The sequence below is a fragment of the Oncorhynchus tshawytscha genome, linkage group LG12 (assembly GCF_018296145.1).
Source record: "Oncorhynchus tshawytscha isolate Ot180627B linkage group LG12, Otsh_v2.0, whole genome shotgun sequence".
NCBI lineage: Eukaryota > Metazoa > Chordata > Actinopteri > Salmoniformes > Salmonidae > Oncorhynchus > Oncorhynchus tshawytscha.
This window is the reverse complement of record NC_056440.1, coordinates 66658935-66685003: the sequence shown is the minus strand read 5'-3', so window position 1 is coordinate 66685003 and position 26069 is coordinate 66658935. Positions and strand designations below refer to the sequence as shown.

At 42.7% G+C, this 26069-nt stretch overlaps 1 protein-coding gene across 1 annotated transcript in view; it reads left to right on the top strand.

Moving 5' to 3' along the window:
• Positions 1–22357, top strand: part of mtmr10 (myotubularin related protein 10) — a 29925-nt gene extending 7568 nt beyond the window's left edge. Inside the window, exons 3-16 of the mRNA XM_024440244.2 lie at positions 1500–1636; positions 2618–2690; positions 8149–8291; positions 16080–16173; positions 16511–16658; positions 17068–17155; positions 17387–17475; positions 17749–17879; positions 18035–18104; positions 18636–18706; positions 18833–19005; positions 19310–19480; positions 19635–19817; positions 20098–22357. Coding sequence (XP_024296012.1) covers positions 1500–1636; positions 2618–2690; positions 8149–8291; positions 16080–16173; positions 16511–16658; positions 17068–17155; positions 17387–17475; positions 17749–17879; positions 18035–18104; positions 18636–18706; positions 18833–19005; positions 19310–19480; positions 19635–19817; positions 20098–20721 — 2195 coding nt within the window. The 3' untranslated portion in view covers positions 20722–22357. The remainder of the gene's footprint in view (positions 1–1499; positions 1637–2617; positions 2691–8148; positions 8292–16079; positions 16174–16510; positions 16659–17067; positions 17156–17386; positions 17476–17748; positions 17880–18034; positions 18105–18635; positions 18707–18832; positions 19006–19309; positions 19481–19634; positions 19818–20097) is intronic.
• The last annotated feature ends 3712 nt before the right edge of the window (positions 22358–26069 follow it).

Genomic DNA, 26069 nt, shown 5'->3' with positions numbered 1-26069 from the left:
TGGAGAGGGTAGTAAGTTTTAAGTTCCTCGGCGTACACATCACAGACAAACTGAATTGGTCCACCCACACAGACAGCATCATGAAGAAGGCGCAGCAGCGCCTCTTCAACCTCAGGAGGCTGAAGAAATTCGGCTTGTCACCAAAAGCACTCACAAACTTCTACAGATGCACAATCGAGAGCATCCTGTCGGGCTGTATCACCGCCTGGTACGGCAACTGCTCCGCCCACAACCGTAAGGCTCTCCAGAGGGTAGTGAGGTCTGCACAACGCATCACCGGGGCAAACTACCTGCCCTCCAAGGACACCTACACCACCCGATGTCACAGGAAGGCCATAAAGATCATCAAGGACAACAACCACCCGAGCCACTGCCTGTTCACCCCGCTATCATCCAGAAGGAGAGGTCAGTACAGGTGCATCAAAGCTGGGACCGAGAGACTGAAAAACAGCTTCTATCTCAAGGCCATCAGACTGTTAAACAGCCACCACTAACATTGAGTGGCTGCTGCCAACACAGACTCAACTCCAGCCACATTAATAATGGGAATTGATGGGAAATTATGTAAAATATATCACTAGCCACTTTAAACAATGCTACCTAATATAATGTTTACTTACCCTACATTATTCATCTCATATGTATACGTATATACTGTACTCTATCTACTGCATCTTTATGTAATACATGTATCACTAGCCACTTTAACTTTGCCACTTTGTTTACATACTCATCTCATATGTATATACTGTACTCGATACCATCTACTGTATCTTGCCTATGCCGCTCTGTACCATCACTCATTCATATATCTTTATGTACATATTCTTTATCCCTTTACACTTGTGTGTGTATAAGGTAGTAGTTCTGGAATTGTTAGATTACTCGTTGGTTATTACTGCATTGTCGGAACTAGAAGCACAAGCATTTCGCTACACTCGCATTAACATCTGTTAACCATGTGTATGTGACAAATAAAATTTGATTTGAGATGCCACTGAAACCAAAGAGGGGTTAAAGTGTAGAGGTCACAACGGGCTATAAGGCCTATAAGTTAGGTAACAGAGTGTTGTGTTGACCTCCTCTGTCATGAAGCGGTCTAGCTATTCTCTGACAGGTATTTCCATCACCCTGACCCAATGCCTCAGACTGGAATGTGGGATCATTAGAGCCAATTCGAGGGCCTGAGAGGAGAAATGCACAGATCACTCTCCAGCAGTGTAACAGGATGCCTCTGGCTGGATGGCAGAAGCATGAATGAGACTAGGAGAAAGACATTTTAGTACGTGATCATTCCACTTCCATAGCATATTTCCCCCAGGTTCATTCATGTCATATTACTCAGCCATCAGTCCCTGTTTCATCGCTATAAGACTTAAAATAACTGTGTGGTTAACACTCACCTTCTATTTATGTCCCTTTTAGGCCTATGTTTTCTACCGCTTTTCTTTGAAACCTAAATGTCATAGTTCATGTTACTTCCTGTTTGTCATCCTCAGGGGAGATTGTGGTGAACGAAGTGAGCTTTGTGAGGAAGTGCATTGGAGCAGATAGCAGCCATGGTGACCTGTGGGGGAAGCTGATATGCACCAACTTCAAGGTTTCCTTCATCACCCATGATGCCCTCCCCATGCAGGTATGTTTTCAAGAAGGCTGCTGAAGGGAGGGCGGCTCATAAAAATAACTGGAACGGCGCGAATGGAATGGCATCAGACGCATGAAAACCGTGTGTTTGATGTATTTGATACCATTCCACTGAATCCGCTCCAGCCATTACCATGAGCCCGTACTCCCTAATTAAGGTGCCACCAACCTCCTGTGGTGCACTCTGTGTGCCCCTCTCCCAAAAATGACCGTAGCTCTATGGGCTGGTTACCCAGATTAATCCGAGACAATCTCCATTTAAAATGTATTTTTATTCCACGACTAGTCTTAATCTGTGTCCCGGGAGACTGACCCTACATGATCACACCTGAGTTTATTGGAGAAAGTGTGGTCAAGGTTGTCACACGATAAGCAACATGTGGGATAGGCCTGTTGTCTGTTGCAAAATACCCATCAACAAAAAGGTTTCTAGGACACTGCTGTCTTTCTTCCAGTGTCAGATGTTTTATGTAACCTCCCACCCTGTGCTTTTAGACTGCCTGTTTTGTGTTAAGCTTATTTTGATGCCTTCACCTCTTAAACAACTTAAGTGAGTCATCCCAGATCTGTTTACTTGAAAAACAGAAGTTTATAGGACTCATGGAAGGATTGCACTACTCTTAGAAATTTAACCTTGATTGTCATTGATTGCAAAGTTGTGGATTTGCCTTTCAGTTCAAATGGGTTAACTTTTAGATTCACACATTTGCTCAAAAGTTGTCAATGATCTCCATTCATCAGCTGATTCCATGTTAATCATTTAAATTTCACTGAAATGCAAAAACGACAGTATCATCAGTGTTCCTGGCAGAGCAATTCCAGATGGTTCAAATGTTTTCCCCTCAGCTGTTGATAACGTGGTGCAGTCTCACTCCGCTGCAGTTAAAACCTCTTGTCTCCCTGGAACTATTGTGTGCTTTTTCCCCAGGTACCTCCTCTCCTCACCATGTTCATCTCTGTTGTGTTCTCTCAGAGGTTCCAGGTTGCCAACCGGCTGCTTGGAGAGCACGATGTTCCCCTGGCGTGTGTGGAGCAAGTGGTGACAGGTAAGACCATGTGCCATTATGGTAACCATGGTGACAAGATGGCAAACAAACTCAAACAGAATTCTCCACCAAAATAGAACTCAGTGGAAAGTAGCCTACATATGACACTGACAGTCCTTTTAGTCCAGAAAAAAAGAGCAGGTTAGGTTCCTGACAGGTAATGTTATTATTTTTTCAACGCCTGTGTAAAAGAAATTACCTATGAAACGCATTGCCCCTCACGAATCTGTCTCTGACCAATATAGTGGATTTTGTCAGACACCCCACACTTGGACCGCTACAGCTATAATGCTTCATCTACACCCAGCTGTTAAATTATGAATGCACAATGGGCAGGTTGTGCTCTCCTCCTTTGAAATCCCCTTGAATGTTTTTTTTTCTGTTGGCTGAGGGACCAGTCGCATCTCTCAGATTCAATCACATCCCATCTGGCTGACCTCAGTTTCTGTGTTTAGGTTTTATTTGACTGTCCTCTACCGGGCTGATTTTAGATACACACCATTGACTTAAACCAGTTTTGGTGACTGCCTGCCTGCTCCCCCTGGTCACCGATCTGTTTTTAGTATCTCCATAGATGAGGTCATAGCCCAGACAGAGGGCCCTGGCTGAAAAGCCTGTTCCGGATTAATCTTGTTTGTGTAACTCCTAGCCTCACTCTCTGCTGACATGGCTGGGAGCGTGGGGCTCTTGTGCTGAGCTGATAGAGCATGAAGCAAAGTTTTTTTTTTTTACTCAGTACGCCCTCAACAAAGGTCCTTTTATGAGAGCCTTGGCTTGGCAAAAACACTGACCCAATGCTCCACCCACCACAAACCGAGACGAGGCATAGGTCTTATCCTTGTCTTGTAAGGTTGAAAGTGTGTGCAGGTGGTGGTACACAGGCCAAGACTGGATTCCTGGTGTACCATGGAAACATGCATATCTTCCTCTTCCTGTTGTAAGATCATTAAATACTGAACAAAAATATAAACTCAACAGGCAACAATTACAGTTCATATAAGGAAATCAATGAATTGAAATAAATTCATTAGGCCCAATTGTCGTACTTGGGTAATTTTCTATTAAGGTAGCTTTACTTTTCCTCAAGTAAAAGAGAAAGTCACCCAGTAAAATACTACTTTAGTAAAAGTATTTGGTTTTCAATATACTTAAGTATCAAAAGTAAATGTAATTCCTTATATTAAGCAAACCAGATAGCACATCCTTGTTTTTTTATGTATTTACGGATAGCCAGGAGCACGCTCTAACCCTTAGACATAATTTACAAATAAAGCATGTGTTTAGTGAGTCCTCCAGATCAGGGGCAGTAGGGATGACCAGGGATGTTGCCTCGATAAGCGTGTGAATTAGACCATTTTCCTATACTTTTGTTTAGGAATGTAGTGAAGTAAAAGTTGAAAAAAATACCCCCAAAAATGACTTAAGTGTTTTTACTTAAGTACTTTACACCACTGGATTTCTGGGCAGGGGCACAGCCACGGGTGGGAGAGCATAGGCCCACTCACTGGGGTGCCAGGCCCAGTCAATCAGAATGAGTTTTTCCCCACAAAAAGGCTTTTTTACAGACAGAAATGCTCCTCAGTTTCATCAGCTGTCCGGGTGGCTGGCCTTAGACAATCCCGCAGGTGAAGAAGCCGGATGTGGAGGGGCTGGCGTGGTTACACTGGTCTATTGTATTTCGTGTGGTTGGACATACTGCATTCTCTAAACGACATTGGTGGACATTGTCAGAGAATGGTAGAGAAGTTAACGTTCAATTCTCTGGCAACAACGCTGGTGGACATTGAGTTTCTTCATCTTTTTATGCCAATAACAAATCCATATACTGTATCAACACAGAACCCTCAAATTGACACCCTTTAGGGATTCTTTAAATGTGGCGTGATACAAAGTTGGACTATTTGTAAACATCATTCGTGCTCTCGTTCAGACATACTGCCAAATTCAATGTTACCCAATAGCCACAGTTTAAAAAAAATTATTGCAGGGATTATCCAACCCCAAAATCAGCTTTCGATTCTTCCCGTTACCCCACTAAATATAATACTTTTCTTGTGTAATGTTTGCCAATTTCAAGCTCTATTGCCCCCACACTTTCTTTTCCAATGACCAAAGGCCCCACACACTACACTTTGAGATTTTTCCGCTACCACCGCAATATTCATATGATAACAACTCCCGCACAGACTCGGGAGAGGCGAAGGTCGAGAGCCATGCGTCCGCCAAAACACAACCCAACCAAGCCGCACTGCTTCTTAACACAGCGCCATCCAACCCGGAAGCCAGCCGCACCAATGTGTCGGAGGAAACACCGTACACCTAGTGACCTGGTTAGCGTGCACTGCGCCCGGCCCGCCACAGGAGTCACTAGTGCGCGATGAGACAAGGATATCCCTACCGGCCAAACCCTCCCTAATCCGGACGACGCTAGGCCAATTGTGCGCTGCCCCATATTCCTCCCGGTCGCGGCCGGCTGCGACAGAGCCTGGGCTCTGCATCGCGATGCAGTGCCTTAGACCACTGCGCCACCCGGGACACCAAAATATGTACACATTTGCTCAATATACTCACATACCCAAACTGTGTTCAAATACCCATAATAATATACTGTATACTACATACTTGATTTTTATATACTTCATACTATATGCTATTAGTTCATTTTAGTACGTTGTAAACAAACCGTAACCTTTCAGTTGAGCTTAGCATGTCTACCGGACGTTGATGCTGTTGCTATGCAGCCTCTTGCTAGCTTGTTAGCATAACAAATTACTAGCTTTGTTATTTTACAACTTCAGGTGTTTGGATTCAGACTGTTCAGAGCGCACCCTACCCGCTCTCGACTAAGAGCAGGTTTGATCTGAGCGTTCTGGCCTCACAACCGTAGTCAAGCACCCAAGCTAACTGTCTAAAGTTGGCTAGCTTGTTAGCTACTTCCAGACACACATAAGAGATCACCTCACTCTAACCATTTTACTCTCCCTAGCAGAGCTGGTTATCCAAAGTGTTGGTGACTGTAACTGTGCTGCTGGCAACAATAGCCAGAATTAAATGTCCGTTGAGAACGCACAACGACTATACCATTTAACTAAGAATGACGTGAATAATCAAGTTAATAAACGTTGGGTAGTTAGATTATAGTTAATATACTGCCTAGGCTAAAATTAAAATGTGCCAGTTCACAATAGCATATCTGAATTCTTTATTAGATTTGAAATTTGCCGTCAGCAGGGAAATGCTACCCAGTTTTATCCATGATTAATGTTTTTCCCATATTTGAGCCGAATTGGTAGAATGCTCTTGTGCTTCTTTTAGTGCCTCTATTGCTTTGCTATAGTTTACCTTTTCTATGATGGTTATTTCTGCACTTCTCTCAATGGTGTCAAGAGTTTAGATTTTCTCACTCACAGGTTTTAATATGTGCCAATTAAAAAAACAAAATCCAAGATAGTGTTACCCACTTCCCAGGAGAGAAGTTATGGTATTTGTGCCTTTCAGTTGGTCACGGCACTTGATTCCTTTGCATTAGAACTAATAGTGAAGCGTCTGCCAATGTTCTACTGGAGAATATGGAAGACCTAATGTCTTACACCAGTGTCCCACTTCAAATATAACTGTTGTTGACAACACATATTACCAAAATTAGGGTAATCATCATATAAATCTCTCGTCAATACACACACACACAGGAAACATAAACACACAAAACAAACAGTATTTGGTTAGGAACGTCTTCCTTTGATATAATTTTAAAAATGAGTTATTTCTTCATCTATTTTTTTAATTACTATATGTAATTTTACATTTTGTAGCAACTTGGTAGTTTCTCCTATGCACATTTCAGTGTAAAGTTTAAAGTTATAGCTGGTATGACCTTTTTAAAAATATATATATAAATAAAAATCTACGTCCTTCAGAGAACAGGATTTTCAAAGTGTTCTTAGAACAGGTTTTTACAAGTTCCCAGAACTTTCCCCTATTGGAGGTTGCATTTAAGAAAATCAGTCTCACCCTTAATTTATTTAGTCTGTTTGGAATTGCAAATCCACTCACTGACTCTCCCTGCCGGTCTGAGAGTGTCCCTTTTCTGCTCTGCTTAGTCGGAGTGTGGGGCTCCCTGCCATGTCTAACGCAACCTCGGTCTCCTCGGGAGCAATCAGGAAACGGAGTTAGCCATCACATCCGTGTCGCCAAATTGTCAGAAATTCTATAGGAAGAGACTGCAGATTCTTTCAAACAACAATTTTATTCTTAGATTTTCAGAAATGAAGCAATCAACCATCACTAAGAATAGTCAGAGTTGAAAGCTCTACACACCGAGTTGGCCCTCAGCTTTTATAGAAAAGTCCAACCTCATTGTTTGTGGCAGTTAGCAGATGTGTGCAAACAGGGGTGCGTAACAGTGTATAAAAGGTGTTTAGTTTGTCTCTGTAGATAGCTGACGTTACCACTATTGTCTGTTCCTTCCTGCATGTTTCCATACAGAGGAGTTCCTACAGATAGTACAAACGGGATGTTACATACTGCGGTCGCACCCAGCTCTTATCTGCACGCCCAGACTTATAACTGTCCCACAAGACAACAAGCCTGCATCAGGAGAAAAAAAACACGAGCATATAACAATGGACAATTATCTAAGTAAAAACGGCATAGTATGTCTAATTTAGTAATTTTCCACTACAACATTACTACAGTCAGCATGCCAATTGTACACACTGTCAACTTGAAACATCTGTGGTGTTGTGACAAAACTGCACATTTTAGAGTGGCCTTTTATTGCCCCCAGCACAAGGTGCACCTGTGTATCAATCATGCTGTTTAATCAGCTTCTTGATATGCCACACCTATAAAGTGGATGGATTATCTTGGCAAAGGAGAAAAACTCACTAACAGGGATGTAAACGAATTTGAGAAAAGCTTTTTGTGCGTATGAAAAATCTCTAGGATCTTTTATTTAATCTCATGAAAAATGGGACCAACACTTTACATGTTGCGTTTTATAGTTTTGTTCACTATATTATAACTGAAATAAACAGTTGAGTCTTGTGGAAGATGTTTTACCATATGTAATACTCGAGGAACCTCAAAAGATTATTCTGTATCATCTGAACATGAAGAATGAAGTTCCTCATTTGTTTTTAGACAGCTGAGGTCTGGTGGATCAATTTAAGTTCCTACTTGGTTGAATTTCTCTGAAGCTCTGTGGTGACATAGATAATCAATTTTTCTGTGGAATCTTTGGTCACTCAGTTTCCCACTTCCCACATATACATTACCCCTCACTATACTAGCGTTGTCCCAGATCTTTACTGTTTGTGCTTTATCCCAACTCTTCTAAAGAAAAAACATTAGTCCTACAGACCTGGGACCAGGCTACTACTGTTACTATTTGACTATCCATTAGCCCTAATAAGCACTGTCTCGCCCCTGGTCTTTGTTTTGTGTTTGTTCCTCTCAGTGAACGATGCTAAGGGGAAGCAGAAGGTTCTGTGTTCCAACCAAAAGCTGAAGTTTAATCCCACCGAGCTCATCCTTTACTGCAAGGATTTCCGAATCATCAGGTTCCGCTTCGACGAGGCTGGGCCCCAGAGCGCCAAGAAGGTTTGTGATATAAGCTTTCTGAACAAAATGGACACTGTTTTGATGTATGAACACTATATAAATTGACATGGTGTTGACTCTTGAATTGAACCTGAGGCGAGTTACCAGCAATCTAGCATGGTAATCCTCCAACTCAACTCTGCTTCACCACTACAGTGGATTAGTTTCTAAGAGGATTTCACTGGTAATTCACTGTGGAATGCCTCTGCTGTCAGTATAGCTGTTCCTAAAAGACTGCCACTGTTAGATTTTAAATATTTTTTAATCATCTCTTGTTAGTCTACATGATTATCATAGTTCAATCCCATTATGTGAGTATGAGAGCAAACATGCTGGCAATGACACTAGTTAATCCTTTATTTTGGATGAGTAAAAATGCCATGTAGCATGTCCTCTCCCAGAAAACCAAACAGCGTGTGTATGGTAACACCATTGACAAACACACCAAGGAGGCTTTTGGAGAGCGTCTCCTTGGAGCCTTCTGGGGCCATGTAGGCTGCCCTGTATCCTCCTCTGTCTTTCCTCCCCTCTCCACCCCTCCTCCTCTCTCCACCCCTCTTCTCTCCACCCTGTTGAGCTGCTCTCTGATGAGGGGATTAGTCTGTCTCCCTCTTGTCGGTGTTTCTTTCATCCTCCCTTCCATCTGGCTGGCTGAGAGCCTGAGATTGGCCAGAATTAGCTCAGCCTGACTCAGGAGGAGTCAGGGTGGCATTGTCAGCATGTTATTATCAGCATGTATTGCTTTACATTTGTATTGCCTTTTTATGGTACTTTTCTTTTCAAGTAAGAAAACAAAGTCAATGAGATTATGCTTAGATATGTGTACAGGATGACTTGATACACATGTCACGGAGTGCTGCACAACAGCTGTTGTTGCTAGGCAACCTATGTAGAAATGAGTGTCAAATGAACATTCCACATTGACTCTGACTCATCTCTCTGAGCGAGTGGTGGATTATAGTCACAGATGTATCATGTCTTTAGAGTGGAACCAAAGCACTGCTCAAAGGGCCCCAGGACCCCCATGTGAAGAGTTGTGGGAGAGGTGTGTTGGATTGTTTTACTCACTGTTTGTTTTGGTTTGGTGTGAAACAATGACTTCCCTAATTTCTGACAGCAAAGCCAACAAACTAACAGGCCTGGTAAGCGCATTCACCTGGAGTTACTGAGCCCTGTGGGCCTGTTGAGCTCATGCTGGACAATGTGAGGCTGTGTGCAGGGAGAAGGAGCCACCCTGTGTATAACCTGCAAGCCCCTTGGAACATGTGAAGCCTGGATAGAGGTGTTTTTTAAAGTCACCACAAAAAATAACCAGGGAACAAAACATCCATTCAGCCCTCTAGTTTCTGATCACTCTGTAAACACACATGTTGCACCCCGGGTTCTGGTCCAAGGTCTCAGAAGCCAGGGGGCTGTAAGTTCATTCTAATGTGTTATGCGGAGGAAGGCCTCCAAGAGTTCTTAGCAGCAGCCCTGAGTCCTCTGCATGGCCATGGCAGGGAGTCTGCAGACCTCATATCTTCCTGACAGCCTGCTTCTATGTACACACGTAACCTTAGATCTCCAGCCAGAGCGCATGCCACATGGGAGCAGTTTGTCAGAGAAGGGGGGAGCTAGCACTTGAAGCGCCTCAACACACACCTGAAAGATATTGAACTAAGAAGTAACTATCAACATTACCTGGCTACTCTACCTTCAGGGAGGGGAACCCATGACAATTTGATTTGTTGTGTCTTGGGCATTGTTATGACTGCTGTTTTGAAGTCCAATGGTAACTCCTGGTTGTTTCTGATTACACATGGTGTTTTTTATGAATGGGTGTTTCTGCTGTAAGTATTGTAATGGTACATAGTGGGATTTAACTGCGCTCCCTGTGTCTATTTCTATATGGGGACACACAGTGTAATTACTGTGGGGAGCTAAACCAGGGCTCGGTCCTTGTTTTTCTTTTGTGACATATGGAATGAAGCCATTCTATAATGGCTTATTATACCGAAGGAAATTACAGAGTTGCGAGCATTCTCTCTCAAATACACACGGAGACGCTTGTGTGCACGCACACACACATACATGAACACAAAAGTTCCTTCCTTGCATCCTGTGTTTTGGTTGCTGCTCCTCCAATGAATGGACAGCATTGTGTAATTCTATGCCACTGCCACTGATGGAAAACTCCAAACGCCAGACTCAGCCCTCTATCCCAATAGAAATAGGCGTTCTGCTAAGGTTTGCCTTCCTAGGTTTCACTTAAATGAGATCCTGGCAGCCACGCTTAAGTCTGAATTCTTGGTGCAACTTAGCTACCCAGATAGTCCCAAGGCACAATTACAAATGCATGAGTATGGTTCAATGGTTGAACTTTGCTTCTCAAAGTTTGCCTTTCATTAGAAATAGTGAGACACAAATTGAATGTCTTCGTCACTCACTTAAAATGAAATGCATCACGTGGTGAATATACTTGGTTTTTTTTAATGGTCAAATTCAAGGTTGACAATCTATTTTATTCTTCATCGTATTCCTGTGTGAGTTCAATCTACCCTTCAAGGTGCAGACAACATGACTTAGTGCCTCAGCTGTTGAGGATGTCTGGGCTAAATAATACTTTCAGCTGTTTAAATGGTGGAATCTTGTAGTAAAGGTAGAGGCCCCTTGTAGCCAAGGCACAGCTTGAAGTGTTATTGAAAGTTTCCATGCAGGTTCCTGAGTCTTTAGCCAATAAAAACAACTCCTGTAAAATGTGAACAGAAAAAACACTGTGGTCAGTAGACTCCGAGGGCAGCCAGAACGTGCCTCAAAGTGCATTTGGTGGCGGCCCGTCAAAGTCATGGACCCAATTGTACAGGGCGGGGTTGAGACTCATTTCAAAGACCCATTTCAAAGACACAACTCCATTGAAAGAGGACATCATATCCTATGGAGTCACCGACACCTCTCTCCATTCACAATACAGAATAATCTGGTGTCACATCTTAAAGATTTTAGCAGACCATCTCCCTTAGATTGTATTGTTGGGGCCAGGAGTTTTTCCAGACTCCCTGACCTGACAAGTGGTACATTTCCATACATGGTTTACCCCAGTGTTTTACCCAAAAGTCTCAGACTTTTCTGTTTCCATCTACAGTTGAAGTCGGAAGTTTGCATCAAATTTATCTCAAATCGAATATATATATATATATATATATATATATATATATCCCTTCTTACATCAGCCAATATGTTCAAAAATGACCAGCATGGTAAAATAACAGTAATCACAGTGAACAGGTCAGGGTTCCATAGCCGCAGGCAGAACAGTTGAAACTGGAGCAGCAGCACAGCCAGGTGGACTGGGGACAACAAGGAGTCATCGTGCCAGGTAGTCCTAAGGCATGGTCCTAGGGCTCAGAGAGAGAGAGAGAGACTTAGGTTGGAGTCATTAAAACTATTTTTTTCAACCACTCCACAAATGTCTCCTTAACAAACTATAGTTTTGGCAAGTCGGTTAGGACATCCAGTTTGTGCATGACATGTAATTTTTCCAACAATTGTTTACAGATTTATTTCACTGATAATTTACGGTATCACAATTCCAGTGGGTCAGAAGTTTACATGCACTAAGTTGACTGTGCCTTTTAAACTGCTTGGAAAATTCCAGAAAATGATGTCATGGCTTTAGAAGCTTCTGATAGGCTAATTGACATAATTTTGAGTCAATTGGGGGTGTACCTGTGGATGCATTTTTAAGGCCTACCTTCAAACTCTGTGCCTCCTTTGCTTGACATCATGGGAAAATCAAAAGAAATCAGCCAAGACCTCAAACATTGGAGACGACAAGTCTGGTTCATCCTTGGGAGCAATTTCCAAATGCCTGAAGGTACCACGTTCTTCTGTACAAACAATAGTATGCAAGCATAAACACCATGGGACCACGCAGCTGTCATACCGTCTCCTAGAGATTAATGTACTTTGATGCGAAATGTGCAAATCAATCCCAGAACAACAGCAAAGGACCTTGTGAAGATGCTGGAGGAAACGGGTACAAAAGTATCTATATCCACAGTAAAACGAGTCCTATATCAACATAACCCGAAAGGCCGCTCAGTAAGGAAGAAGCTACTGCTCCAAAACTGCCATTTAAAAAATCCAGACTATGGTTTGCAACTGCACGTGGGGACAAAGATCGTACTTTTTGGAGAAATGTCCTCTGGTCTGATGAAACAAAAATAGAACTGCTTGGCCATAATGACCATCTTTATGTTGGAAGAAAAAGTGGGAGGCTTGCAAGCCGACCAACGCCATCCCAACCGTGAAGCACGGGGGTGGCAGCATCATGTTGTGTGGGTGCTTTACTGCAGGAGGGACTGGTGCACTTCACAAAATAGATGGCATCAAGTGGGAGGAAAATCATGTGGATTTATTGAAGCAACATCTCAAGACATCAGTCAGGAAGTTAAAGCTTGGTCGCAAATGGGTCTTCCAAATGTACAATGACCCTAAGCATACTTCCAAAGTTGTGGCAAAATGGCTTAAGGACAACAAATTCAATGTTTTGGAGTGGCCATCAGAAAGCCCTGACCTCAATAAATTTGTGGTCAGTGCTTTGTAAATTTTGTTTTCTGACCTCAGAAAATTTGTTTCCAGAACTGGTAAAGTGTGTGCTAACAAGGAGGCCTATAAACCTGACTCAGTTACACCAGCTCTGTCAGGAGGAATGGGCTAAAATTCACCCAACTTATTGTGGGAAGCTTGTGGTAGGCTACCCAAAATGTTTAACAATTTTAAAGGCGCTGTTGTGCCTTCTTCACCACACTGTCTGCATGGGTAGACCATTTCAGCTTGTCCGTGATGTGTATGCAGAAAAGTGTAAAACGTTCCACCTTCTCCACTGCTGTCACTTCGATGTGGATAGGGGGTGCTCCCTCTGCTGTTTCCTGAAGTCCACAATCATTTTGTTTTGTTTACGTTGAGTGAGAGGTTGTTTTCCTGACACCACACTCCGAGTGCCCTCACCTCCTCCCTGTAGGCTGTCTTGTCGTTGTTGGTAATCAAGCCTACTTCTGTTGTCGTCTGCAAACTTGATGATTGAGTTGGCGGCGTGCTTGGCCACGCAGTCATAGGTGAGCACGTGGGGGGCTGAGCACGTGTTGAAGGTCAGCGAAGTGGAGATGTTGTTTCCTACCTTCACCACCTGGTGGCGGCCCGTCAAAGTCATGGACCCAATTGTACAGGGCGGGGTTGAGACCCAGGGCCTCCAGCTTGATGATGAGTTTGGAGGGGATTATGGTGTTGAATGTTGAGCTGGAGTCAATGAACAGCATTCTTACATAGGTATTCCTTTTGTCCAGATGGGATAGGGCAGTGTTATGGTGATTTGCGTCGTCTGTGGACCTGTTGGGGCAATATCCAAACTGAAGTGGATCTAGGGTGGCCGGTAAGGTGGAGATGATATGATCCTTGACTAGTCTCTCAAAGCACTTCATGGTGACAAGTGAGTGCTAGGTGGAGGTAGTCATTTAGTTCAGTAATCTTTGCCTTCATGGGTACAGGAACAATGGTAGCCATCTTGAAGCATGTGGGGATAATAGACTGGGATAGGGAATGATTGAATATATCCGTAAACACACCAGCCAGCTGGTCTGCGCATGCTCTGAGGACATGGCTAGTGATGTCGTCTGGGCCAGCAGCCTTGCGAGGGTTACACGTTTAAATGTTTTACTCACATTGTCCACAGAGAAGGAGAGGGAGGGGGGCGCAGTCCTTGTTAGCAGGCCACGACGGTACTGTTATCCTCAAACCGGGCACAGAAGGTGTTTAGTTTGTCTGGAAGTGTGACGTCGGTGTCCGTGATTTCCTGTAGACCCTGCCACATTCATTGAATCAAATGGCTCATTCATCACACAGCCCACTGATATTGCCAACTACTTGAGTTACTTTTTCATTGGCAAGATAAGCAAACTTAGGGATGACATGCCAGGAACAAACGCTGACACTACACATCCAAGTATATCAGACCAAATTTATGAAAGACAAGAATTGTACTTTCGAATTCTGTAAAGTCCGTGTGGAAGCGGTGAAAAAATTGTCTATCAACAATGACAAGCCACCGGGGTCTGACAATCTGGATAGACAATTACTGAGGATAATAGCAGACTATATTGCCACTCCCATTTGCCACATCTTCAATTTAACTAGAAAGTGTGTGACCTCAGGCCTGGAGGGAAGCTAGTGTCATTCTGCTACACAAGAATAGTAAAGCCCCCTTTACTGGCTCAAATAGAAGACCAATCAGCCTGTTACCAACCATTGGTAAACGTCTGCAAAAAATTATGTTTGACCAGATACAATGCTATTTCACAGTAAACAAATTGACAATGGAATTTCAGCATTCTTATAGGGAAGGAGCACAGCACTTACACAAATGACTGATGATTGGCTGAGAGAAGCTGATGACAAAATGATTGGGGGGGGCTGTCTTGTTAGACTTCAGTGCAGCTTTTGACATTATCGATCATAGTCTGCTGCTGGAGAAACGTATGTGTTATGGCTTTACACCCCCTGCTGTAATGTGGATAAAGAGTTACTTGTCTAACAGAACAGAGGGTGTTCTTTTAATGGAAGCCTCTCAAACATAATCCAGTTAGAATCAGGAATTCCCCAGGGTAGCTGTTTAGGCCCCTTGCTTTTTTCCATTTTTACCAATGAAATGCCACTGACTTTGAGTAAAGCCAGAGTGTCTGTATAGTGTGGGGGTCATCCACATACATATCAGCTACTACAGCATCTGAAATGACTGCAACACTTAACAAAGAGCTGCAGTTAGTTTGAGTGGGTGGAAAGGAATGTTAGCCTAAAAGCATTATTTGGAGCAAAACACTCATTAAACCCTAAACCTCAACTAAATCTTGTAATAAATAATGTGGAAATTGAGCAAGTTGAGATGACAACTGCTTGGAGTAACCCTAGATTGTAAACTATCATGGTCAAAATGTATTGATGCAATAGTAGCTAAGATGGGGAGAAGTCTGTCCAAAATAAAGCGATGCTCTGCCTTCTTAACAACACTATCAATAGGCAGGTCCTACAGGCCCTAGTTTTGTCGCACCGTGAGTCGTGTGGTCAGGTGCCACAAAAAAGGACAGAGGAAAAGCAGCTAATGGGGATCCATAATAAATGCATACGTCTCGTGTCTGATCCGTTGAATTGCGTTTCCACCTTGTCCCTGTACTTGCATTTCACTTGTTTGATTGTTTTGCTTCTTCAGAGGTTGTTGATTCTGCTCTTCACTAGTCCTCACTGCCAGCCCTAGCTATGGAAACAATTTCCCTAGTATAATATAAAGGTGTATACAGTGGTGTTAGTTTTCCTTTGCTGCTTTTTGACTTTCAGGCTCGTATAACTAGGCCCTACAGTGCATTTGGAAAGTGTTCAGACCCCTTGACTTTTTCTACATTTTGGTACGTTACAGCCTTATTCTAAAATGGCTGAGTTTTTTTTTCTCATTAAACTACACACAATGCCCCATAATGACAAAGCAAAAACAGGTTTTTAGAAATCTTTACAAATGTATTAAAAATCTATTTGTTTTATTTTTAATACATTTGAAAAGAAATCAAAACCTGTTTTTGCTTTGTCTTTGAGGTTTGTGTCGATTGCTGAGGAAAAAATGAATGTTGTCCATTTTAGAATAAGGCTGTAACATAACAAAATGTGGAAGGGGTCTGAACACTTTCCAAAGACACTGTATATTTGCTGGACCTGTTCAGTTCCTTCCTTTTGACGTCATGTGTTTGCCCCACCCTGTGATTTAAGGTTTGCCTGGCCATCGCTCACTACTCCCAGCCCGCTGATCCCCAGCTGCTGTTTGGCTTTGAGTACGTAGGGAAGCAATACTATGGATCCTTGGGTAGGTATACAGTACACTGCTTAATCATCTGGTTCTGACTGAAAAGGCTTTGACACACCCTTATTCCCTGTGGCCTGCCAAACTGTTCTAGCTATCAATAGCATCCCCACTGTACATGTCTTGACATGTGAGGAACCTAAAGGAAAACATGCTGAATACACTGTTAACAGAACAATGTGATCAATTGAGTTTTGTTGGAACACCGGGGCATTGGTTGTGTCAAATGTGGATCTTCAATAAAGAACATATATTTACAGTTGCAATGTTTTGAGTTGAAGGAAACACAGCAAGCAGGTGTGTGTCTTTAATTAGCAAGCACTCACTGCTACATGTTCAGGGGAGCGAGTTAATGGAGTAGATCCCGGTGGAGGACTGCAGATGCCCCTGTTTGACCGGCCCTCTGAATGGGACAGAGAGATCAAGAGAACAGGTGCAGCAGAGTGGAGGGTGTGCTCCATCAACGAGGGCTACGTCGTCTCACCCAGGTGGGGCCCACATAGTATAGGGGAGTGGGGATGAGGGGGAGGGAGGGTTACTGCAGGCCTGAGCTCATTTTCTAAATGATAACATGGATTATTACCAGATTTGGATTATGATTAACATAGCTCATTAGTGTCATAATCCTCATCAGGCAGAATGGTAATACTTTATGTAACACACTTAGGTAATGGCTTACATTGACACGTTATGTAATATAATCTTTGTTGAGATGGAAATGTAGTAATTGCTTCACTTGCTGCCATAGATTTTGAGTTATTTCTTTTCATATTGTGATCAACCATTCAGAATCTGCTGTGGCTAATATGGCACCTGACTCAATGGCATGAAATGTTAACCTCTTGCCATTTGGAGCATCTGTAATGCATATTTCCCTCCTTATCTTTCTCTCTCCAGTCTCCCAGAGTACTTTGTGGTCCCAGTGTCCCTGGCGGATCAAGACCTGAAGCAGTACTTATGTTTTTTCACTGCTCACCGCATCCCTGTGAGTGGCCAGCCTCTCATCTCAGAAACAGCTTTTGCTTAATAAAAGCCTTTCTCGCTGTTTTAGACAATTCCCTAGACAGACTGTTTCTATCAAGCATTAATGATGCCGATTTATTTTTTTTAAGTGCTTTGAGAGGAGTGACTGCATTTTGAGTGTATGTGAGAGAACGAGGGAGACTGTTTGTGTGTGACTGCTGAACCATGACAAGGTGGTGTGTGTTTCCCTTAGTTGTGGTGCTGGAATCACCCCAACGGGAGTGCCCTGGTGCGCATGGCCAGCATCAGTGACCCACTGCAGCAGAGGAAGCTGGACCAGAGGTACAATAAGACTGAATAGAATGTCAATGAAAACATTTTATTTGTTGATGTTTTCATATTGTTCACTACAACCATCTGTTTTCAATTTTCTTTCAAATGGTGTGCTTATCATGTCAGCACTGTGATTTGTTGTTTTGGCATAACTGACAAGTGAGATTGGTACTGCGAGTCTGGACAGAATAGTTTGGCAAAGAAATAAATGAACTGCTTATGAAATAAGTAGTGCTGTTAAGACTATTTCCAACAGTCTTTTCCTGCCTTGTGTTGTGGTAGGATCTGTAGTGCCATAACAAAGAGCCACCCACAGCGCAGTGACGTCCTCAAGTCCGACCTGGACAAGAACCTGCCCAACATCCAGGACATCCAGGCTGCCTTTGTCAAAGTGCGGCAGATCTGTGTCATCGGTAAGTCGGGGGAATTGAAATCAATCAATCAAATGAATGTTGTGATCTATTTGTTAATTTGTTTTTTATGAAGGCACTTTGTTGTTCTTAGGCTTTTATTGCTGCTCTTAGGCATTCTGAAAGTGCTTGGGATATTTAATTGTGTTTGTGTGCAGAGCCCTTTGAGGAGTCTGAGGAGAAGTGGCTGTCGTCCATGGAAAGCTCTCGATGGCTGGAGTATGTCAGGTATGTACAAATACTTAGACGCCACTGGCTCAGCAGGCTGGCTCACCTTGTTGTTTACACGGGTAGTGCTGCTGTCTTGTCCTGCATGAAGTTTCATTTAGAAAAGTACTAGCATTGACAGACGCTCCTGCTGGTTCTCTCTCTCTACCAGCTGGTAGGGGTGGCAGGGTAGCCTAGTGGTTAGAGCGTTGGACTAGTAACCGGAAGGTTGCAGTTTCAAATCCCCGAGCTGTCGTTCTGCCCCTGATCAGGCAGTTAACCCACCGTTTGTTCCTAGGCCGTCATTGAAAATAATAATTTGTTCTTAACGGACTTGCCTAGTTAAATATAGGTCAAATAAAAAAATATATTAGTCATTTTATTTCCACTTTTTAATGGTGGTAATATTTACGGTGCAACTACAGGATCATTTTGGTTGGACTCAAGTTTTGGTCAGAGTTAATGAATGTTGTACTTAAGCTGTATGTATAAATGTTACATATTTGTACCTAGAGGAAAGTCAACTGTATCGTTTCCTATTCCTGTCTCCAGGGCCTTCCTGAAGCATTCAGCCGAGGTAGTCTACTTGCTGGAGGGAAAACATGTGTCTGTCATTCTGCAAGGTAACGAAATACATGGTTTTGTCTTTTAGTTGTCTCTCTCTCTCTGTATGTTTCCTGTCTGTGTCTTGTCGGTCTTACTACCTGTATTTCTCTTTCTTCTGTTCTGTCTCTCTCTTCTCTCTCCAGAGGAAGAAGACCGGGACCTGAGCTGTGTGGTGTCCTCTCTGGTACAACTGATGCTAGACCCTCACTTCCGGAGCCTCACTGGCTTCCAGAGCCTGGTGCAGAAGGAGTGGGTGATGGCTGGCCATCGCTTCCTCGACCGGTGCAACCATTTGAAGAAGAATGACAAAGAGGAGGTAGGCTCTGTCTATTTGCATACTTGAAATGGAGCTTGACATGGAGTTGTACTTTGAAATGTTGTCATTGTTTTGTGATTTTAGTCATTTAGCAAACACTCTTAACCTTAATTCATCCTGTAAGCCACGCTGGATAACTTTCTTGCTCAAGGGCACATCAACCGATTGTTCACCTAGTCGGCTCAGGGAGTCAAACCAGCAACCTTTCAATTACTGGCCGACCGCTTTTAATCACTAGACTACCTGCCGCCCTTAATCACAATATTCTTTCCCTTTCCGCTCTTCCCCTCCTCCATCCCCTCAGTCTCCTCTGTTCCAGCTGTTCCTGGACTGTGTGTGGCAGATTATAAATCAGTACCCAGCAGCCTTTGAGTTCACTGAGATGTACCTGACTGTGCTCAGTGACAGCATGTGGATCCCTGTCTTCAGCACCTTTCTCTTCAACTGTCCCCAGCAACGCACTGAGAACAGCATGGTGAGGAGCTCTCACACACAAAAAGCGACAAACACAGGAATTTCCCCCTCAACCCTCACAACATAGTTGCGGTTGTATTCAACTCCGTCAACGCACCTCAGAACTGTGTGTAGCTGTGTGCAGTATTAGTGACCTTACCTGTCCTCCTCCACAGGACTTTGCTAAGAGTAAGTGCATCCCTGTGGGGGGGGAGAAGGCCCTGCGTTTCCCCCCTGTCTGGGACTGGTCACAGCAGTTCACCCCCAAAGACCAGGCCCTTTTCAACAACCCCATGTATGTTGGAAAAGGTGCCACCTGTGTTCAGAATGGAGCAGTGAAGTCCTTCAGACGCACCAAGGTCAGTTTGCGCTCTTTGTTTGAGAATGCAAATGAATACAAAGAGTTCTCAACCACCCCATAACAGGATAAGTACATTTAAATTCTAGATGGGTAAATTAAGGAGCTTTGCAAGAAAAGCTATGCAAGACTATCCAGGGACAGTCCCAGATGCCTGGAAATAACCTGAATTCATGAAGATCAAAATGTCATGTTCCTCAAAGTAAAATCAACACCATCTACATGCATGTACATTCTAAATGAAATAACTTGTTAATGAGTGTGTGTTCCTTATCTCCCAGAAAAACTACAGTTCTACACTCCGTGGGATGCCCTCTTCCCTGAGGAACATCCTGATGGACGGCCATGACAGCCTCACCCTGACCAGACGGAACTCCCTGGTGTCGCGGCTCAAACCAGACTTCTCCCAGATCAGAGAGGTGGTGGAGAGCCCAACAGAGCGCTTCTTCAGGGACTGGGTCTCCCGGCCCGCAGACCTACAGGGGATGCTCATCCCCCAGCTCCTGCCTTCACACCTGGCCCTGTGGAGGCTCTACTTCCTGCGCTGGGTCCCTGAAGCCAGCATCCCTAAGGGCGGCCCTGTTACCGCATATCACAAGCTCTCCCAGCTGGCTGATGAAGTAGAGAAGCTGCAGAGCCAGCTACGCCAGTACAAGGGGGCCACTCCGGCCAGCACAAAGACCTCCACCCCCAGCGCCCCCCCATCAGACCACAGCAGGATGTACTTTAAGGCCGGTTCCACCCACGCGTCCTCTTCAACTCCAGAGTACCTTAGCTCCTCCTTCCCCTTCTCTCCCGTGGGGAACATGTGCCGCCGCAGCATCCTGGGCACTCCTCTCAGCAAGTTCCTGAACGGGGCAAAGATATGGCTCTCCACTGAAACTCTGGCCAATGAGGCACTCTGAGGTCCCGTGGCTAAAGTTCTCACTCAAATCAGTGCTTAGAGTCCAGAAGGGATGTCCTATCATGCTAGAGGCTGGAGGCTAGCTCAGTTGAATATGATGTGGCTGTTTTGTTTTTGCACAAGATTATTTGTCTTTGCTTAAATCGAACATTTCTTCAGGGTTTTGTCAGGGTTGCTCTCTGTTGGAAGTCACTTTCGGTTTCAATTTTCATAGTTTTAGATTCAGTACGTAGAATGTTAATGGAATATGATTTTGTAGTGACATGGATGTAGTGCTGATGACACTTTGCGAAGGGAAAAAGGAGCTGTGAGGAGTTAAATCTGTGGTAGACACTTATCGCTTTATTTGTATCACTTAATATAGTTTAGTTGTATTTCTAGAGACCTTCTGGTAAGGTACTGCATTAATTCTAGAATGAAGATAAACCAAATCATGAATAGTGAAAGGCGAAGGACAGACGGGGCTATCTACTATTAGGCCTTCTTGCAGGAAATGATCATCAATCACGTAGTGCACCAATAAAATGCCAGCGAACCGGCACTGAAAAATTCACCGTTTGAGACAAGAAATTTGTGGACATTCATCAATTAACTTTTTCCTTGTTGGCTTTGGCATTGAAATGCATCAGTATCTGGACATGTATGTTTTGGCGCTGTGGGCAGTAAAGAACCACTGGGCAGGCTGGATACCAGTCTTATCATTACTGTACACCCACACAGCCTGAACTGATGCTGCTAATGGCTGGACGCTGCCTGAACTGATGCTCAGACAATCATCATGTCTATTCACCATAGTCAGGTGATGTGTTTCAGAGTGGGTTTGAAGTGGAGACATGTAAACAGTTGGAATCTGTTTTCTCTAATGAGCCCTCATTGCTCCTTCACCTGATATTAACAAGACAAATCCCAAATAAGAAGTGAAGCTGAATGAAATAACTACTGTTAATGGTGGTGGTTTTATGAGAAGGTGAAAATAATATACTGTTTTTATTTCTATTCTAATTATGGTACTTACTGTTTTTTAGACCCAACTTTTAGTTATACCATTAATGCACCGCCCTTGTTTTAGTTTACCACTAATTCACACCATTGGTGCACTCAGCACTGTTATTGTATAACAATTGTGCTCCTCATTTGACACCATTTGATATTGATCAACAGTGCACATATTTATTCAGTTATGCAAATGTTCAAATACAGGGATGTAGGAAATTCTCAGTGCCTTTTTAGATGGAAATGTGGCTTTACTTACTGTGTTCAATGTACCGGTTCACTTCTATCACTTATTCTATTATGCATGTTACACCCAGAGTAATGACATTAGGAGAGACCGAGTACTTCAAAAGCTGCACCTGGATGCCAATTTGAAGTGCTTGATCTGAAGGAACACCATGTTGGGATTAATGTTATGTTTTACCTTTGCTCTGTGGAGTGTCACTGTGTTAGATCAAGTTTGGAGATACACATTTATGGCATTGCAGAGCACTTGTTGGACAATTGAGTGGTCTGTAGTGCAATGTTGACCCTCTCCCCCCCCCCCCTTCAAAAGCACTGTCAACACTGACCACAGGGGATCACAGCTGTAAGGCAAAATGTCAATGTAAAGGAATATAGAGCAAATAAAAATGTCAAATGTCTGAAGTTGTTTTTTGTTATTGGTGGGGGTAGATGTGTGAATATTCTTCGACTCGGTATTTGACACCCAATAGGGTAGCTGCAATGCTTGTGACTGGTCTGGATTGGAAAGCTGTCAAAATAAGACTATGAGCAATGTCTGCAACACAGATTAATGAGGGAAACTGAAGATATTTCACATGATATTCCATTATTTTTTTCAATTTGTTTTAACTTTTCTTGTTTTTCAATCAACCAACAAAACGCATTCCACATTCACAGATGTGACAGACTTTAAAAAATATATAAAATAAAAATATATACACACACACAAACAGTAATTATAAAAAAATAAATATGTATATAAAACTTGCAGCAGCACTATCAAGGTTCTTACTCGCTATTTCCAGCCTTCGCTGAGATGATGCGCAAATGATTCGTTTTTAGATTTTACAGCACCTTACACATGTATCTGCTCATTTCCCTTATCACCCCATTCACTCTGTCCAATTTGAAATATAGTTGAGTAGTGGAGGAGAGTCTATCAAACTTGGGCTGTCTCTTGCGGAGGTCATAAGTGAGCTTTTCAAGAGGGAGAAAGTCAACAATCTGGTCAATCCACATTTGAAATGTAGGAGAGGTATTAGAGGCTCACAATAGAAGAATACATTTCTTAGCAAAGTATGTCATCGTCATAAGCAAATTTTCTGTCAGGATCAAGAACAAAGTCCTGCTGGTCATTAAGAAGATGGATACACGGGGTCATATCTACTGTACATCTAGTATTTTCTGTGCAGCAGTATGTATAGATTGCCAGATTTTGGCAATCTACAACTCTAAAATGCATGCATATAGGTTCCACTTTCAGAGGTACATTTACAGTTAGGAGAAATGTCTGTTTTCATTCTATGGAGTCAAAGGAGTGTAATAAAATGTGTAATTATATTCATTTTTACATTAGTAGAGGAGCAGTATACCCTGTCACAAACATCTGCCCATAACTCATCACTGATAGTCAGACCAAGGTCCTTTTCCCAGATTATTTTCAAAGGAGTAAAGGAGGAGCCTCCTTTCTCAGAAAGGAGTCTATAGATGTAAGATATTTAGCCTTTAATGGATTGTGCTGTGACAAGAAGGGTTTCAACTTCATTCAACTGAGTTCTAAACCTTCTCTTGGAAGTAAATGAGGAAATGACATGTCTAATTTGAAGATAATACAAAAAAATGGGATCTATGCACATTGAATTCACTGCAGAGCTCTTGAAAGGATTTCAGTGGTTTTCTGCTGAAATAGGTCTGAAAAGGTCCTGATTCCTAGAGTATGCCAAAGATTAAAATTGGCATCCCTCAGGGCTTTTGGCAAGTCTGGGTTGCCTACTATAGGCGAGTGAGAACATATTTGGGATGAAATGCCCAGGTATTTGACCAAATACTTATTTTCCACCATAATTTGCAAATAAATTCATTAAAAATCCTACAATGTGATTTTCTGGATTTTTTTTTCTCATTTTGTCTGTCATAGTTGGTGTACCTATGATGAAAAACAGGCCTCATCTTTTTAAGTGGGAGAACTTTCACAATTGGTGGCTGACTAAATACTTTTTTGCCCCACTGTATGTGTATTGAGTCTGGGAGAACTCTGTTTTTTCAAAAATCCTCCAGCATTGGCTTGAAAATAGGGCTAAGCTGGGGCCAAAAAGCTTTGTAGAACTCTCTGGGGAATCCATCTGGGCCTGGGGACTTATTAGGTGGCATGGAGGTAATTGCCTCCAGGATCTCCTCAAGAGTGAAGGGGGAGTTGAGATCTTCTTGGTCGGCCTCTGATCGTTTAAGTAGCGAGATTCCCTCTAGGAAGGAGTGGAGTTCTGCCTCTGTGTGTTTTCTCTCAGCAAATTAATATATTAACCATGCTATATGCAGGTCTGATATTAGTCAAATCAGGTCACACTACAGTCAGTGTATGTATAATAAAATGCAAAGCTACTGTACACTCTAACGTATATCAATAAGGTCACCAGCACCCCCTGCTGTAATACTGGAGCATCAACCGGGAAAATTGCAAAAACAACTCGTCACAATAACATACCGGTACTGTAAATCTGAGAAAGGACTGCATTTGTAATTCAAGAACCTCCTAAAGTATCCCAAGGAGAGACCCATAATGGGCTAAAATACCACTTGTTTTCATTGCCAGGGGATTGCCATTTAGAGAGGAACAAGGCAATGTGTGTTCCGAAGGGAAATAGATAATTCCCTCATTTGTGCATACAGACATTCGGGGAAAAATGGCAATTCAGGTATTCCTAGCAGAAGGTAAACGTGTGTATGTTTTTTATTGGCCATGAAGCTCAAATTTATGAAAATGATAGGATTTATATGCCTCAAAATCATCCAGGAAATTGAATTTACTGTGTGTGACGTCATCTAGGAGCGCCACTGGGTTTTCGTCTGCTGGCCTCCGATATGAGCTCGACTAATCAGCATTGATTTCATCCACATTTCCTTATCATATTAACTGTTCCGAAAGCGTAAGGCAATTGAGGCATATCCACAATGATATTTGGAGGTAAGTGCACGAGAAGACAGGAAGTAGTGGCGTTTGGAGATACTATATTTGAACGATAATAACAGGTGATAAATGGCTATTCAGCTAACTAGCTAGCCATTACTAGTGTTCGCTGATAAACGTCCAGCCATAAATTCTGACGTTGCCTGGCCTTCTCACTTCACTATTATTTTGATTCCACGAAAGTTAACTTTTCTAACTATGCCCACAACCGTAGGTAATTGTCATCCAATTATTTGATAATGAGTATTCTCAATCTTGTATGAATGACATGAGGAAACACCCAACCAGATTGCTACTTTTGACTCCCATCCAAATTCAAATTTCAGTTTTAGCCAGAGAACTAGCAAGAGAGTTTAATCAATTTGATATCAGATAGTGCAGTTTGTCCAATGTTCTACGTTGCGAATAACAAAAAAATGATCTATGCTTAGGAGCATTGCTCCTATTCAAAGAAGATGAAAACAGAATATTTCACCAAATAGGCCTACTGTAGCGAATAACGCAACATTTCTTAATGGACATGCCAAAAATAGGCTATATTCGGGGGAAATTAGCACTAAATTTATGAAAATATCAAGCACCCTGCTGTCTTTCGCTCCTCTGCACGTAGAAAGTGAGCCATGTGATGTGAATGTGGGTCATTTAAGACGTTTATATAAGGTTTTATAAAGAATGGGAGGATATGTGTGGGTGGAAGAGGGTTGTTGTGTTTGTGCATGCCTGGGTGTTTTAACAGCCTCAAATCTGTCTTCACCCCTACGTTTCCCTCCCATGGCTTCCAACTAATAATCCAATTGACTGTGGAGAAAATACACAGCAGTGTCATGGGACGAGACAATATAATTAGGCATGCTGAAAAAAAGGGTTCTGAATAATCTGAAAGAATTTCTGGTTGCAGCAGCTGAGGTGTATAGAAGTCTCTCCATTACTCTCTTTCTCACTCTCCCTATCTCTTGTGTGCTGTGATTCACTATACCATACAGTTCAGCAAGTAACAACTTGTTGCCATGGGGAGAAAGCAATATGGCACAGACCATAAAATGAGCTGAAGTGTGTGCCTAATCTTTATGGTGCTGTTGGTTTTCTCACCTCCTGTCATCACACGGAGGCCTAATTATTCAAGGAAATAATATCCAGAGTTAAAAGCTGCAATATGTAACTTTTTG